At 50.5% G+C, this 18,069-nt stretch overlaps 1 protein-coding gene across 3 annotated transcripts in view; it reads right to left on the reverse strand.

Moving 5' to 3' along the window:
• Positions 1-18,069, reverse strand: part of LOC123370720 — a 168,965-nt gene that overhangs the window by 6,221 nt on the left and 144,675 nt on the right. The window contains exon 7 of one of the 3 annotated variants that reach the window (XM_045017461.1): positions 11,396-11,496. The exons of the other annotated variants lie outside the window; for them this stretch is intronic. Within the exon in view, the coding sequence (XP_044873396.1) occupies positions 11,489-11,496 (8 nt within the window). The 3' untranslated portion in view covers positions 11,396-11,488. Of the gene's footprint in view, positions 1-11,395; positions 11,497-18,069 lie in introns of those variants that run through there. 3 annotated transcript variants of the gene reach the window in all.

Below are 18,069 nucleotides of genomic sequence, written 5' to 3' on the forward strand. Positions count from 1 at the left end.
TACTGGGCTGGATGGACCTTTGGTTTGACCCAGTATGGCTGTTCTTATGTTCTAACCTAAATGAACCCAAAGTTATGGAGACAGATATGAGTCAAGGAAGCCAGCAGAGTATCAGAAACCTGGAAAAATCTCTGACTGGATGGGCTCAGGCGTTTGGTCACAAGCTGAGGTGGTTCAAAAGTTTTGGATTTTTTTTTTTAAAGCAGAATTTTTTTATTGTTTCTTTAAACAATCAAACACAGCAAGCAGCAGATATTTGGCCACACACTTCTGAAACCCCAAACCATATTCAGGTTTTGGCAGACTAATTTCAGCTTTTCAATTAAAAAAACCACAACCAATTTTGAAGGAAAGCAGACATTGTTCATGATTTTTTTCTGGTTTTTAAAAACCCCTAGTTTTCAATCCAGAAACAGTTTTGACGGCACATATTTGTCCAACTCTTTTAATGAGCTTTAGTGCCGTTTAGCACTAGCTGATGCTGAGAACCACTGATACCTTGTAAAGAAGTTCTCTCAAAACTGGATTTGTGCCGAGATGCAGAAGGTTTATTTTTCCCAGGGCTGCCCATGGGGGGGAGCAAGTGGGGCAATTTGTGCCGGGCCCCGCAAGGGCCCCGACGAGAATATAGTATTGTAATTTTTTTTTATGGAAGGGGCCCCCGAAATTGCTTTGCCCCAGGCCCCCTGAATCCTCTGGGCGGCCCTGGCTTCACCATCAGCTAAGAGAGCTTTGCAAACACGAAGGCCAAATTTTTCACACTCGGGTGCCTAAAGTTAAGCATTTAAATCCATATTCAGAGACTTAAAAAATCATGGTTTGGAGAGGAGGTGTGTGCGGGGCAGCCACAATTCCCTCTGAAATCTAGGTTCCTCTGAGATCACCCATCACTGTGGTACCAGAGTGGTGGCATACAGAAGAGCCTGATGCACTGAAACCCCCAGAAAGACAGGATCACTGCTTTCCGTCTAATGGTCTTGGATTACCAGGGGCAAAAGTCTGTCTGGGGATTGGCCCTGCTTTGAGCAGGGGGTTGGACTAGATGACCTCCTGAGGTCCCGTCCAACCCTGATATTCTATGATTCTATGAAAAGCAAAAAGAATGAGGAGTTCTTGTGGCACCTTAGAGACTAACAAATACATTTGCCCAAATCAATGTGTTAGTCTCTAAGGTGCCACAAGGACTCCTCGTTCTTTTTTTCTGATACAGACTAACACGGCTACCACTCTGAAACATGTAAAATCACAGACTATTGCCCGAGGCCATTCCAGAAGCAAGCCTTAGGTATGTCAGCGATACAGTGTGCTGGAACTGTACTAACCTTAATCTACCCGCAGTCCTCACATCCCTTCTCGGAGGACATTCAGTCATCCTTATCCCCTTCTCAAGGGGGCTGTTAGGGGAGCCCACTCCCTCCCGCCACTCTGGGCTCCCGTAACCAGCAGCCAAAGTCTGCTCGGTCAGACTCCTGGCCGCAGGTTTCCTGGCACTTCTTCCTACCATAGCCTTTCAGCAGGCCTCTCCCACAGCCTACCTAAATTCACCCTTCTCTCAGGACCAGGACTCACAGGGCCCACCCTGGCACCCCTCAAAACTAACCCCTCAAAGTACATCTGGAAACCCACTTCTGCCTTCCTCCAGCTTGGGTTTTCATGCCTCTTATACTTCCCTGACTCAGCTCCTCACTTGAACATCCCTCAGGACGTTCTCCTTGGGAGTCCAGAGCCTACCTTTTTATAGGGCTCCTCACCACCAGAGCCTGCCCCACCCACAGTGGCCACTCCTCATCTCTCCCAGCCTCCTACTCTGGGAAGGATCCGAGAGCCAGCTGTCCCCTGCATTGCCTGCTTGACCCTGCCAGTCTCACCTCTTGCTAGTACAGAGTGAAGAGCTGCAGAATATCAATATCCATCCCTAGCCCCTTCCCCTACCCCTCCTCTAATCTGGGCTTCCTTTCTTTAGACTAATCACCCATCTTCTTCCCCAATTGAGTTTCATCTTTAATTAGGCCTGGCCCACCCTCCTGGTGCAGCTAATTGGCCTCTCAGGCCTATACTAACCCATTCCTTGTCTGCATGAGGTATACACCCCACCACCCATGCTACAAGTGAGCTGGGTGCTTCAGAGAAAACAAAGGAAGACAGGTCCTGTCCCCAAAGAGTTTACAACCTATGGCTGAGATTTTCCGCACTGCTCAGGGGAATTACCGAAGAGCTCCCATTGACTCCAATGGGTGCATCGCAATCCCTTAGGCAGGTTTAAAAATCTCAGCCTGATTTGTATCCATTTATTGTAATTAAATGACATGCTGCCCAGAGGAGTTTGTGCTTTCATTGCTGCTGCTGGTGGCTGCTGTGAAGAGGGGGCTTGAACACCAGGAAATGGATGGAGGCCACCAGCTGGCTAGGCAGCAGGCAAATTAAGCCCTTGCTCATTCTGCTATTGCATATTGTCCTTCTCCACGTGCGCCTGCCTCTCTTTAGCTGTTTCATCCACCTGTTGCATCTTATCATAAACCACTACATGCTGGTCTGGGACCCTCCCCAGCCCGGGAAAATCCAGAGGCCTGGTCTCTTTCAGGCTCTTCGCTCAGGGCCTGGTTTATTAATTCAAACACAAAGGCGGCTAGTTCCCAGTGCAAAACAGCCTGCAGCAGTCATTCCCCTTGCACTGCTCACTCTCTGCCCCTGGAACATGCCCCTTCCTCTAAAGCCCTGATGATTCATGTGACAAGCAGGCAGCCCTTAACCCTTTCCTGCCTCTCCCAGGAAGTTTATATATAAGCGGTCTAGGGCAGGAACTGTCTCCTTATTTAGTCTGTACAGTGCCTGGCACAACGGGGCCCCGATCCTTGATTGAGACCCCTACAGATATTATTATTAACAATAAACATCATAAAAATCATTTAATATAGGTCCCCACAGAGCCAGAAATACAGCTGACTTTCAGTTTCCACTGACCTGAGCTAAATTCAAAAGTGTCCCCACAGTTCATAGATTCCTAGCCCAGAAGGGACCATTCTGATCATCTAGTCCGACCCCATGTATAACACAGGCCGTAGAACTTCACCAAAATAATTTCTAGAGCAGATCTTTTAGAAAAACATGCAGCCGTGATTTAGAAATTGCCAGTGATGGAGAATCCACCGTGACCCTTGGTAAATTGTGCTAATGGTTAGTTATCCTCACTGTTAAAAATTTACTCTTTATTTCCAGGCAGAATTTGTCTAGCTTTGGGTTCCAGCCATTGCATTGTGTTATGCCTTTCTCAGCTAGATTGAAGAGTCTATTATTAAATATTTGTTCCGCAAATAGTTACTTATAGATTGTAATTGTCACCCCTTAGACTCAATCTGTTTAGTTTAACATGGAGAAGGTTATCACCATAAGACGTTGTCTAATCCTTTAATCATTCTCATGGCTCTTTTCTGAACCCTCTCCAATTTTTCAATATCCTTATTGAATTGTGGACACCAGGACAGGACATGGTTTTCCAGCAGCAATATTGGTTCAATATGAACTTTCTTCCAATCTTCTGGAACTTCCCCAGTGTTTCAAGACTTATTGCAAATGAATAACAACAGCCCAGTGAGCTCCTCAGCCAGCTCTTTTAAAACTCTTGTATGCAAGGTCTCTTGACCTTCTGATTTCAAGATGCCTAACTTTGGTTACTGCTGTTTAACAACCTCCTGAGATGCTAGTGGAATGGAGAGCATTATCATATAATATGATCACATTCCCCAAAATACAGAATGTGAGGCTGACCAACCACGTGCCAGCTCATGCCAAGTCCCCATGTCTCAACTGAACACTGACAAATATGTAGCTGGAATAGTCTGGCTCACCTATGTGTTAGTATTGTTAAAATAAATATTAGAGTTATGCAAAAGTGTTTACTGTTTAGACTTTATTGCATGCTTAAAAATTGCTGCCTGCATTAATCTCACTTATAATATCTGTGACAAGATGGCCAATGTAGTATGGTGGGTCCTGCACTTTTCTTGGTGGGGGGAGCTAAGATGCCACCCCTTGCCCCTGCTCTTGGAGCACCAAGGGCCCCACTAGCGGCCCAGGAAGGTGGTAAGGGAGGAAACAGGGGAGGAGGTCTGGGATTGCTCCTCACTCTGAGTCCCATCCCCTCTCAACCCCTACAGGTCCTTATCCTCTTCCCCCTTGGGTGGGGTACCTTCAGTCCTTAGATGCTGGAGCAGGGTCTCCCTTACTCCAGTTTTCTGATCTTCCAAGTCTCACAGCATCCCTCCAAGCTCCAGTCCTCCCTCCCTCTCTCCCCTGACTGCCTGAAGCAGGGGGTTTTATTAGGTTGCTAACAGGGCCTTAATTGACTACAGGTGCTCCAATTAACCAATCTTCCCTAGTCTTCAGAGAACCACACCTTAATTAGCCTAGGGCTTATATACTTCCCCGCTACCACTCTCCCACTGCTCCTTGGCCCTCCTGTATCACACATCTATATCCCTTATTTCAAGGTAATATTTGAGCATTTGTGTTGTAAGCATCTGTAGCTGTGTCTACACTAGAAAATTAGGTTGGTTTAACTACATCAGTCAGGGATGTGAAATATCCACACCCCTGAGTGGTGTAGGTAAGCCGAATTCTTCCATCGACCTAGGGACCGCCTCTCAGAGAGGTGGATTACCTGTGCTGATGGGAGAAGCCCTCCCGTTGGTGCAGGTAGTGTCTACACTGAAGCACTATGGGGTGCAGTTGTGCCACTGTAGCATTTTAAGTGTAGACAAGCCATGAGTAAGTCACCAAACAGGAGAGAGGCATTGATTAGTGTGACATGCTGGCCTGCAATAAAAAAGATGTTCGGATCTGCCCCACAGAAAAGGCCCATCAACACCAAACAAACTATTGTGGAACATCAAAGAGGACAAAAGACCCTGTTGCTTGCTATCCCTGGAACCCATGAAGAGGAGATCTGCAAATGAATTCCTCTCATCAGCTAAGCTGGCAGCTCAGAGAAGTGGGGAAGGGAATAAAAATCCCTGACAAGGAGAAAATACTTCTATGCTGCTTGTACACCGGGGGGGCAAGATTTTCAAGGCATAAGCAAGTGATCCTCAGTGTTTAGCCTGGCTTAGCTCTCAGGGACATATAGATCTTGCTTATTAGAGAAGCTTCTATTACATTTTGAAACTTAAAACTGTAACTCGTGTGTGTATATATATCTTGTCTTTGGTGTGAGATCTAAGGTGCAATTAACATGGGGTAAGTGACTGGTCCCTTGGGACTGGGAGTAACCTGAACATTATTGTGATTTTAGTGTAAGAGACCATCTGTCACAAAGACAAGCTTGTCTGGGTGGCAAGGCGGCTGTCTATGACTCCATGATTAGGCTGTGATAGAGCCTGAGGAGTTTACACTTGATACTTGATTGGTGATAGTACAGACCTCGTAGCAAATTTGGAGTTTGTGCCCTGCCTCCTAACAGGCTGCCCTGATGTTGGTGCTCGTGCTCTTGAACCACTGCAGGACAGCTTGACACAAAACACATGTATTGAACACTTCTGCCTTTTCTGCATTGTTACTGATAACGCTACCATTTCTCGCTAGTGACGGACCAACACATTGTTAAGATTCTTTTCATTCCTAAGATAGTTTAAAAACTCCTTATTGTTTTAAATTCTGCTGGCCACAGATTTCTCCTTGTGTCCCTTTACTTCCCTTATCAATTGTCTGCAATTCCTAGCTTGTGATTTATATTCTTTACTATCCATTTATCCTTTCTTCCATTTGTCATATACTATTTTATTTTTTATAGCTCCCTTCAGTTCCCTTCTAAACCAGGCTGGTTTACTAAAACAGCCTTCTTCAATTGTGGCTTTTATGGCAACTAGTAAAGTGGTGTTAAATAATTCCAAATTATCAGTCACATATTTCTGATTAAAAGCAGCAAAGAGTCCTGTGGCACCTTATAGACTAACAGATGTATTGGAGCATGAGCTTTCGTGGGTGAATACCCACTTCGTCGGATGCATTTAATTTCTGATTAAATTCTTCCTCCCAGTTGATCTGGCTCTTAATTGTTTTCAGCTTTGTTAAGTTGGCCCTTTTAAAGCATCAAGTATAGAGATCACTTGTCTGGACTGTATTGTGTTTGCACATAACAAATGTGATCAAGTCATGATCACTTGCACCTAAGCTACCATTAACTTTTAGTTCTGTGATCAGTTCCTCTTTATCTGCTGAGACAAGGTCTAAGAAAGAATTGCCAGTGAGAGGCTCTATCACCCATGCCTGAGTCACCCAGTCCCCTGTCCTTCAGACCCTTTAAAATGAGTGCTCTCTCTTTTTGCCTGATTGATGCTGGCCCACAGTCATGGCAGATGTTCCTGTTACCCACAGTGCAATTGGTGTGCTGCCACTTAACCACAGCAGTATCTTATTCAAAGGGGAGGGAGATTCTGCCTAAATGCCTGATTCTATTAACATACAATCACCAGTAAAAAAAAAAAAGCCCAGCAGACAAAAGAAAAGCATGCAATCAAAAAGCCTGAGAGAGGCTCACTCGGTGAATCACAGGGCTCGTGATGGTCCGTCAGACACACAATAAAATGTCACACCATGACAAATCCTCAGTGTCTTGCCATAAATCCTTTCCCTGATTGTTCCTGTCTCCTGCCTTTCTAAAAGCCACTGAACATTTCAGACCCTTTTGTAGTGCTCCCTGGTGCCCTGCTGCCTGTGGGAATGAAGCCAGTGCTCTCAGAAGGGGGAGCGCTAGGGGGTCACTTATCCCATCTGGATCCGAGTCAGGTTCAGGGTCCTCTCAGAGATCAGGGTTCAGAACCGGCAGCAACAGTTGTCATGAGGTTTAGAACAGCAGAGACCAGCTGGTCCTGCAGGATTTCTGGGCCAGAACCTTGTATAACTGCTCTTGTGGGATTTCAGCCATGGCTGAACTAGAAGCAGAACTTCTGAATTCCAACCAGGAGGAAAACTCTAGGAGAGGATTCAGATCCAGCCAGCCCTGAAGTTTGGAGGGGCTTAGTTTAGAGGCACTACTTCAGACTCATCTCTAAGGCCCTGATTCAGCAATGTACTGTGACAGACCCAGACCAATGGGGTACAGGAGTCTGGTCGAGGGCAAATATACTGGTCACTGGATGAGTAGTTTTCTGTTCCCTGAGTGACCAGAGCAGGGGCTGCACTAGAGTAATCAGGAACCTGCTAGAACCAATTAAGGCAGACAGGCTGATTAGATCACCTGCAGCCAATCAAGGCAGGCTAATCAGGGCACCTGGGTTTGAAAAGGAGCTCACTCCAATTAGGTGGTGGGGAGCTAGAGGAGAGGGGAGCGAGAGGTGCAAGGAGCGGAGAGTGAGAGGCTGTGCTGCTGGAGGACTAAGGAGTACAAGCGTTATCAGGCACCAGGAGGAAGGTCCTGTGGTGAGGATAAAGAAGGTGTTTGGAGAAGGCCATGGGGAAGTAGCCCAGGGAGCTGTAGCTGTCATGCAGCTGTTACAGGAGGCACTCTAGACAGCTGCAATCCACAGGGCCCTGGGCTGGAACCCGGAGTAGAGGGTGGGCCTGGGTTCCCCCCAAACCTCCCCACTCCTGATCAGACACAGGAGGAGTTGATCCAGACTGTGGGGAAGATCACTGAGGTGAGCAAATCTGCCAATAAACGCAGGACCCACCAAGGTAGAGGAGGAACTTTGTCTCAGTACCTAAGCACGTGCTTAAGTGTTTTTCTGACTAGAGAAGGATTTAAGCTCACGCTTTGCTGAATCAGGGTCTACTCTGAAAGGACTCAGTCCTGCAAGGTGCAGAGTTGAGTTTGCTCAACACCTGGAAGGGGCAGGCCTGGGGTTAGGTGCACAATGCGCTTCTCGTCCAACTTCAGCTCTGCTGTGAAGCCTTTCAGAGCTCAGCTGCCAGAGAGAGATTCAACAACACAGAACGTCCTGGGGGCTTTAGGAATTCTCCATTAGCCCGTCACCTGGGCCCAGTTACACTGGTGTAAATCTGGAGTAACACCTCTTCATCAGTGTGATTACTCTGGAGTTACACCTGTGTAAGTGAGAGCAGAATTTGACCTGATGGCCGTGAACCATACAGGCTCCCTCAGGGCAGAGCTCGTCCTGAAGGGCTTCAGCCAAATCCCTTGGAAGTCAACAGAAGGATTCCCATCAGTTTCAACAGCCAGCAGATCAGACTCATAGCCTGTGCGCTGTTTGGGGCAGATAACTTTCCTTCTAGCTATTGTATTTATGCCTACTCATCACTATAGTGCCTTTTTCTAGATCCAGATGGCCCCTGGGGCTCAAGACACAAATGGGAACGAATTAGCAGGTAAAGCTCGGATCTTGCTGGAGGTGGAGACGAAGCAACTCAGGCCAGTGGCTTACGGCTGGCCACACAGACAAGCCAGAACATTAGCAACAGCAAGCGACTGGGGTGAGTGATTTGTACAGTTGCAATGTATGGAGATACGTCATGAGGACACCCCTCCACTGTCCATCCTAAAACATTTTCTTCTAAGAAGATGGAGCTGTGTGTCTGGGGAGGACTTCTCAGCTGATTACGATTCAAAAACACGCTGCCCGGCTCTAGAAAATCACCCTGCCATCCAGAGATCATTTCTAGTGAGTGGTTAAAATTTCATCTCGGCTGATTGCTTATCACTACGTGCACTCACATTTCTCTTTATTCTAGCGGGACAGAGGGCTGCCCTTGCAGTGTTAGCGGGCTGCTGATTAATGCCCATCTTTATATACCCAGCACCCCTTTGTGTTTGGCCCACGTTTCAGCTCCGATAAACACACCCTGGAAAGAATTCTACTTTTAAGCATGGGTAAATTGCAGCCAACCTCCCCCCTCCCCGCCCACAATCTGTCCAAAGGCGGGGGGGGGCCCAATCCTCCTCCTGATGTCAGTGGCAACACACACGTTAGCTATATAGGAATTTCCATCACGTAGCAGACCCATGGACCATCTAGTCCCATGGCCGGTCTTCAACAGTGGCCAGCAGAAGAGGCTTCAGAGATATGTGCACGAAAACCCCACAACAGGCAGATATGGGGTAACCTGCCCCCCTCCCCAGGGAAAGTTTCAAAGACTGAATGACACAGAGGATGAGACCCTCTGCACTTAATCGGCAATGGTTTTGTTGGCCTGTGGGTGTAGTGGGCCCTGGAAAATTGGGGGTGGGAAGGGGTGAGTGAGTTAACCCCGTGGAATGGAAGTTTGTTCAAAACGCATAGGCTACGTCCACGCTAGGGGGCTGATTCCCTTTTTGCCTATTCCTGCTAGCACTCATCTGCATTAGCACACAGCTGCAGTACTCTGGGCACTGGCAGCATGTGCTAGCCACCCCGAATATGTACCCACAGGGTTCAGGCGGGGGTGTATGTGGGGCGGCTAGCAAGATGCTGATCCTGTGTGTGCTAACACGGGTACACTACTATTTTTAGCACACAAGCTCGGAGGAGAGCTAGCAGAAGTAGGCGATCATAACGCCAGAAGAGACTGTTGTGGTCATCTAATCTGACCACCTGTAATCACAGGCCATGTGACTTCCCCGTAGTCATTCTTGCTGTGGTTGAATCAGAGCTTGTCTTTTAGAAAAGCATCCAGACTAGATGTACAAGTGTCCAGTGTTGGAGAATCCACCACGACCCTTCCTAAGTTGTTCCAAGAGTTAATTACTGGAGCTGGCCAGGAAGTTTCTGTCAGAATGACTGTCCACTGGGAAATGCAACAATTTAAGTTTTCCATGGGAGAGTTCTGGTTGTGCTGAAAACCAAAATGAAATATTTCATATCGGGTCAATCTGACCCAAACTGGGCAGTCTGATTCATTGAAATGATCTGAAACACATTGTTTCAAGTCATTTCAACATTAACTGTGTTTCTTTTCACATGCCCGTTGCTTTATGAGAGTTGTAATTCCAGTCTCCGAACTCCTCGATGCCTGTGCTATCCATGAGCTCAGGCTCGATGAATTAATGGTTCCTTCTGGCCTTGAACTCTGTGATCACCTGTCAGGGTCTGCAGCAGAGTGAGTCTCCAGGCAGCCTCAGCAGTACAGCTGGCCTTACAGCAAGCTGCCTGATTAGCCACGCCACCTGCTTGGCTGGAGGGGCCAGCAGGCCGGCTTTTAAGCCAGCAGCAGCAGCAGCCACTTGCTGGCTACCCATGCCCACCCCTGTGCCTGCTCCTGTGTTACTTTGTTCCTGTTGCTTCTGCTTTGCAATCAGTCCTGCCCCTTCCCTGGACCGCTGCTTGCCTGATACCCTGCTTGGCCCAGTTCCTGCCCTCCAGCTTGACCCGTGGTTTTGGCTGACTGCTGACCTTAGTCCTTGGTTCCTGAAGCCTGCTCCAACCCCCAGGTCTGACACCCACTCTGACCACTAGGCTAGACTGCTTTCGTTCCAGTCGGCTGACACTACCTCTCCCACCAAGCTGTATGGGGCAGCATGGGAGTCACATGACTATGTGCATTATGGGAGATGTAGCCCAGTCATGGAGAGACTGAGGCTCCCAAAATACAACTCCGATTTGGGATGCAAGCAAATATCTAAACGTCAGCATTTCCCAGAGGATGGACATTTTTAAGTTCTCTCAGCTCTATAAATTGCCCTCCCTGTTAAAAAATTGGTGCATTATTTCCAATCTGAATTCGTCTAGCTTCAACTTCCAGGATTTTTTGTTGTGTTTTTGTCTACTAAATGGAACAACTGTTGTGATAATTTGGCCTACAGATGTACCTAATTGTGAGCCCAACTGAGAGAAGTGAGTGAAAGTTCATCAAGTGTTACAATAACCTGTAGCAACAAATGTTGCAAATGGGAGAGAGGGACTGAATTAGTCCAAACAAAAAGGCCCGCTGGTATAATTCAAGGACTGTATTGAGATCGTGCCTGGTTAACAAGAAAAGAGTGGGAGACATTAAGGACAGCCAAGGGGCACCTGATATGCGGTAATGATCTACAGCCGGCTTAACCCATTCAAGTGTACACCACTTCTTCAGTGTCATGAAATGTATCTAAGTGCCACGCAAAGTGTCAATGAAAAGCTCCTGATTCACTGGTCATTAACATCATCACGTAATGTGGGTGCAAGCAAATGATGCAAAGTTATGGACATAAACTGAAATTATAATTCTTAAAATGTTTGCCAGCCAACAAGGAGTTAGCCCACTCTAAACAAAGGAATGTGGTTTCCCCACCTGGAGTTACTTCCGAAGTATTTTGAAAGACCATGAGAATGTATTTACGTGTCACATAAGCAGAGCCATCAAGCTAACAAGGGGCGGAAACAAACCACACACTATCTCGGCAGGGAAGGAGATTAACAATCATATGTCTAATGTTCATTCACTTGCAGGAACTAAATAACTTGCATTTTAGCAGACAATAAGCAGCAGGACACTTCCTTCAAGACAGACTCCATGTTGCCTTCCTCACAGCTGGAAATCGCCTTTATCTGGAAGTATCCTTCGGAAGAATCCATTCAAAGATTCAATGGACTATAAAAGAGAGGGGGACAGAATCCAAAGTTGTGTCTTTCATCTAAGAAGATAAAGGTACCAGCCCTTTGATGCTGTGGGATAGACCCTGAGCCAGGAGCTTGGTCAGCCATCTAGCTGAAATCACGAGGTTTTAGTCACTAGAAAGTATTTCAATCTTTATTTCTCTTGCAACCATTTTTCACTTTAAACCTCTTTGGAATTAAATTGATTTTATTATTTTTAATCTAGATCAGTCCAGTCCTGCATTTGAAATGATCTGTTTGGTAACTCCAGTTAAAGTAACAAACTGTTGGATATTGACGCTTTAAGGGACCACTGAACCTTAACATTCCTCTGATTGTTCCAGGACAGGGCGGGACCTTTCAGAACACCTGTTTTTGAGGAAACCAAGACTGGGGAGAGTGTGGAGTCAACTTACTGGTTGCTAACCAAGGCTGGTGGAGATCACTGGAAGTCTGTGGTATTGCCTCAGGCTCCTGGATCCAGTGTTGTACCAGGGCTGCCCAATAGACAGACATACAGGGCATAGTTGTTGCTCACTGTGGGTATCACCGCTACAATAGCAAAGCATGAAGGTACCTAAGGGTTACAGGGTAAGAGGCGGCACAACTCTTCACCAATCTGGACTGCACCTCAGAAAGTGACATCCGCCCATCACTCCCTTTTGGGCTCCCTAAAGAAATAGGAGTGAAAATTTTGCTATTGGAGCAAGCAAGTGTTGTAAGAAAGACACAAGAAGGAATTCTTCCACTCTGTTCCATGCTGATAAGGCCTCAGCTGGAGTACTGCAATGCAGTTCTGGGCGCCACATTTCAGGAAAGATGTGGACAAACTGGAGAAAGTCCAGAGGAGAACAACAAAAACGATTAAAGGTCTAGAAAACATGACCTGTGAGGGAAAATTGAAAGAGACTGGGTTTGTTTTGTCTGGAGAAGAGAAGACTAAGGGTGAACATGATAGTTTACGTACATAAAATATTGTTACAAGGTGGAAGGTGAAAAATTGTTCTCCTAAATCACTGAGGACAGGACAAGAAGCAATGGGCTTAAATTACAGCAAGGGAGGTTTAGGTTGGACATTAGGAAAAAAGCTTCCTAACTGTCAGGGTGGTTAAGCACTGGAATAAATTGCCCAGGGAGGTTGTGGAATCTCTATCATTGGAGAGTTTTCAGAGCAGGTTGGACCAACACCTGTCAGGGATGGTCTAGTTAGTACATAGTCCTGCCTTGAGTGCAGAGGACTGGACTAGATGTCCTATTAAGGCCCTTTCCAGTCCTACATTTCTATGATTGACAATCATGGCTGCCACCCACACTCTCTCTTAGGATCCCAGACCTTCTTTATTCTAATGCTGAGAGATGTCTAGAGACTGGGCTACAGAGAGGAAGCCAAACTACATCACTACCCTCAGCGAAATCCCAGCTACCACCTGGGATGTTGACTTTGCCACACACACACACACACACACACACCCCATTTGTGTGTTCTTTTCCTTCCCCATCTTATTGCTTCTCTTTCCTGTACCTCTCCTTTTTCCTTCTGCTTAATAAGAGTCTGGCTTAAATCAGCCAAACCTGTGTATTTTGCAATACTGCTGTAAGCCTGTGACCAGAAAGAGGCAAGTAAAAATCAATGCCCTAAACACCCCGATGCCAGTACAAGTTTGTCAGGTCTTGGAGTGGCTGACAAGACCATGCACTGGGCCAGTGTTTTCCCAGCAACAAGGCTGCAAGTGAGAGTCAATGCCAGAGACAGAAGGTGCATTTTCTATCCCTGCTGTTCCTTTTCCTCCTCTTTTGTGTTTGTCTTAGAAAATGGGATCAGACTTTAACAGCAACAACCATGCCACTGACTCCTTCTCTTCTTCCCAAAAGAACAGTTATTACTATCTTTAATACCACCTAACAACTGTCAAGCAAGGGGTAGGTCTTTCATAGAATATCAGGGCTGGAAGGGACCTCAGGAGGTATCTAGTCCAACCCCCTGCTCAAAGCAGGGCCAATTCCCAACTAAATCATCCCAGCCAGGGCTCTGTCAAGCCTGACCTTAAAAACCTCTAAGGAAGGAGATTCCACCACCTCCCTAGGTAACCCATTCCAGTGCTTAACCACTGAGTGAAAAAGTTTTTTCTAATATCCAACCTAAACCTCCCCCACTGCAACCTGAGACCATTACTCCTTGTTCTGTCATCAGGTACCACTGAGAACAGTCTAGATCCATCCTCTTTGGAACCCCCTTTCAGGTAGTTGAAAGCAGCTATCAAAATCCCCCCTCATTCTTCTCTTCTGCAGACTAAACAAGCCCAGTTCCCTCAGCCTCTCCTCACAAGTCATGTGCTCCAGCCCCCTAATCATTTTTGTTGCCCTCCGCTGGACTCTTTCCAATTTTTCCCCATCCTTCTTGTAGTGTGGGGCCCGAAACTGGACACAGTACTCCAGATGAGGCCTCACCAGTGCTGAATAGAGGGGAATGATCACATCCCTCGATCTGCTGGCAATGCCCCTACTTATACAGCCCAAAATGCCATTAGCCTTCTTGGCAACAAGGGCACACTGTAGACTCATATCCAGCATCTCATCCACTGTAACCCCTAGGTCCTTTTCTGCAAAACTGCTTCCTAGCCATTTGGTCCCTAGTCTGTAACAGTGATTGGGATTCTTCCATCCTAAGTGCAGGACTCTGCACTTGTCCTTGTTGAACCTCATCAGGTTTCTTTTGGCCCAGTCCTCTAATTTGTCTAGGTCCCTGTAGCGGGCCGGTGTGGCTCCCCTCCTCCCCGGAGAGGGTTGAGCCCCGGACACAGGAAGGGGCGGGGCTACAGCAGGGTGAGCCCGCCCCTCAGAGGGTCAGGCGGCGACCCGGAAGAATAAAAGCCGGGCCTCCCAGCTCAGTCAGCTCTCAGCCACCGGGGAGAGCAGACCTGCCTGAGGGAGCTCCTACCGGAGGAACCACTGGAGCCCCGAGCGACTGCCTGGACTGGACGGAGAGCACCCTACCTCGCTCCTGGGAAGACCAGCCGGAACTCCCCCGCGCCACCTACGACGAGGAGCCCGGGGGAGCGGCCCAGCTGCCGTGCTGTTACCCCGAGGAGCCCCCGGGGCAGGATTGGCTGGACTTCCCTAAGGACCTACCAGACCTACCCCCCAGCCCGGGTTGGGACGAGCCCATGCAGTGGGACTTCCCGGGGCGAGACGCCGTGGACCAGGTAGGCCAAGAGGGGGATAGTGGAAGTGGCCCGGGGGCAGCTGACCTCAGTCAGGCTGCTGACCAGACTGAACCCATGTCAGTGTGTTGCGGTCAGGATCCCCACTGACCGTCAGCGGTGATGACCGCTGCCTAGGGCCCCGGGCCGGGACACAGTGGAGTGGGTGGGCCTGTGTCCCCCCCTGCCACCCCACTCACGGGTGGCAGTCGTCCCCCTCTACCTACTGGCTCAGCCTGCCGCAAAAGGCCTGAGCCCCTGTACTGTTTGTTACTGGCTCAGCCTGCCACAAGAGGCCTGAGCCCCTGTACTGTTTGCTACTGGCTCAGCCTGCCACAAAAGGCCTGAGCCCCTGTACTGCTTGCTACTGGCTCAGCCTGCCACAAGAGGCCTGAGCCCCTGTACTGCTTGCTACTGGCTCAGCCTGCCACAAAAGGCCTGAGCCCCTGTACTGTTGTTACTGGCTCAGCCTGCCACAAGAGGCCTGAGCCCCTGTACTGTTTGTTACTGGCTCAGCCTGCCACAGAAGGCCTGAGCCCCTGTACTGTTGTTACTGGCTCAGCCTGCTGCCCAAGGCCTGAGCCCCTGTACTGTTTGTTACTGGCTCAGCCTGCTACCAAAGGCCTGAGACCTATTTAGACTGTTTGTCGCCCAGCCCCTGCACCAGGGGGCCTGGGCCTGTCCTAGCCTTAAAGAGACAGGACAGAACCCCTGTGAGACCAGCGGGCCGGTGTGGCTCCCCTCCTCCCCTCAGAGGGTTGAGCCCCGGACCCACCTGTTACAAGTGGCACCTAACCAGGGATTGTGATCCCTTGCCCCTGTGAGAAGGGGCCGGTGAGAGGGCGGCGGACCGCCCCTCTTAGCCAGGAAGATGGAGACTGACCGGCTGGTCCAGCTGCTGGTGGAAAGCCAGGAGCGGCAACAGACGGCTCAGCTCCTACAACAGCAGCAACAGCATGCCGCCCAGCTGGAACAGCAGCGGCAGCGAGACGCAGCCCAGCTCCAGCAGCAGCAACAGCAACAGGTAGCTCAACTAGAGCAGCAACAGCAGCTGGTGCAGCAGCTTGGGACCCAGCTGCAGCACCTCCTCGGGCCCGCCCCCTGCCCCGCTGAATGGCCCGCGGGGGAGGGCACGGGGGGGGGTCCGCGTCTGGCGACCCCCCTGCGTCTGACCAAGATGGGCCCAGATGACGACCCGGAAGCCTTCTTGGTCACTTTTGAGCAGGTGGCCCTCGTGGCGGGATGGGCAAGAGACCAGTGGGCCACCTTGCTGGCCCCCTATTTGACCGGGACGGCCCAAGCAGCCTACCGGGGGCTGGCGACCAAAGAAGCCCGCGACTACGACCGCGTGAAGGCTGCAGTCCTAGACGCTTTGGACATTAGCCCGGAGACGTTTAGGCAGCGATTCAGGCGACATACCTACCCGGCGGGAGCCCGTCCCCGGATGGTGGCCCAGACCCTGAAGGAGGCCTGCCGTAGGTGGCTGCAGCCAGACGTCAGGACGGCGGAGGAGGTCACCGAGCAGGTGGTGTTGGAGCAGTTTGTTCACACCCTGCCGGCCAAAGGCAGGGCCTGGGTACTCCGCCACCGACCGAAGACCTTAGCGGACGCCGTCGCGCTCATGGAGGGCTTCCTGGCGGCTGAAGCCTCGATAGGGCCCACCTTCCGGCCACCTACCTCGGGGCCCGAACGACCCCGGGACGAGAAGAGGGCATCGAACATGCCCCACCCACGAGGCCCAGATCACGGGCCGGGACCCCGACAGGGAACCCTGACTCCACGCTGGGAAGCAGCCCCCCGGCTGACTACCCCGGCCTTCACCCAGGGAGCGCCCAAGGTCCGGCGGAGCCCCCCCCGAAGTACCAGAACAAGCCTTCCCCGGAGTGGACGCCCTGAGCTCGGTCCCTGCTTTAGATGTGGGAAAGCAGGACATGTACAACGAGACTGTCCTGAGATGGATTGCAGTTTCGGGCAGGTTTACGTAGGGGCCGGCCGGGCCCGCCGGGCGGAGGCCCCCAAGCTGATAATCCCGGTGACGGTTGAGAACCAGACCACACAGGCCCTGATCGATTCAGGGTGCGGCCAGACCCTGGTCCGCCAAACTCTGGGACCACCGGCCGACCCCCGTCTGACGCCGATACAATTACAGTGCATCCATGGAGATGTCCGACCTTACCCGAGTGCCTGGGCCCAGCTAACGGTGGGAGGCATTACCCGGCGGGTAGTCGTCGGTCTGGCGCCCGGCCTGGCCTATCCTGTGATTCTGGGGCGAGATTGGCCCTCATTTGAAGAGGTCCTCAGGGCAACGCCGGGGTTGGCTGCTGAACCCCGGGGACCTCCACCAGAGGCGGGGCAGGCGGGTGAGGAGAGTGAGGGAGGAGACCAAGAAGGTCAGGGACCGCCGGGACCAACTCCCTCAGCACCTCGCTTCGATACGGACTTTTGCCGCGACCAGCGGTCGGACCCAACGCTTAGCCGGGCCTACCAACAACTTGCGGCCGTCGACGGCTCCGTAGTGGATTCTCATCGGGCCACGCAGTGGCCTCATTTCGAGCTGCGGCGAGATCGGCTCTACCGCATCGATCGAGACCCACGCACCCGGGAACCCTTGACGCAGTTGCTGGTACCCTGTTGTCACCGCAGGGCCGTGATGCAGTTGGCCCACGATGTGCCTGCCGCCGGGCATCTGGGGCAAGAAAAGACCCTCGCCCGAATCCTGGCGCGGTTCTTTTGGCCCAGTATCCATCAAGAGGTGAAGCAATATTGTACCTCCTGTCCCGAGTGCCAGCTGGCCGCACCGCCTCGGGTATCCAAGGCCCCCTTAGTCCCTATGCCAGTCATCGAGACCCCCTTTGAGCGGGTCGCCATGGACCTGATAGGTCCGCTTCCCCGAAGCGCGGCCGGCTTCCAGTATGTTCTCGTCCTCGTGGACTACGCCTCCCGCTTCCCCGAGGCCGTTCCCCTGCGGAGCATCACCGCCCGGACCATTGCGGGGGAACTGATGAAGATTTTTGCCCGAGTAGGGTTGCCTAGGGAGATCCTAACGGATCAGGGCACTAACTTCACGTCCCGGCTGCTCCAACAGGTCTGCAAGCTCCTGGGGGTGAAACAGCTGCATACGTCGGTATACCACCCGCAGACCGACGGGTTAGTAGAGCGGTTTAACCGCACCCTTAAGGACATGCTAAAAAAATTCCCCCCCGAGGAATTGCGGCACTGGGACCAGTTCCTACCGCCCCTGCTGCTGGCCATCCGGGAGGTTCCGCAAGCCTCGACCAAGTTCTCCCCCTTTGAACTGTTGTACGGGCGGAGACCCCGCGGGCTTCTAGATTTGATGCGGGAAACATGGGAGGAGTCGGTCTCCCCAA

Source organism: Mauremys mutica, chromosome 5, assembly GCF_020497125.1.
Source record: "Mauremys mutica isolate MM-2020 ecotype Southern chromosome 5, ASM2049712v1, whole genome shotgun sequence".
NCBI classification, from domain to species: domain Eukaryota; kingdom Metazoa; phylum Chordata; order Testudines; family Geoemydidae; genus Mauremys; species Mauremys mutica.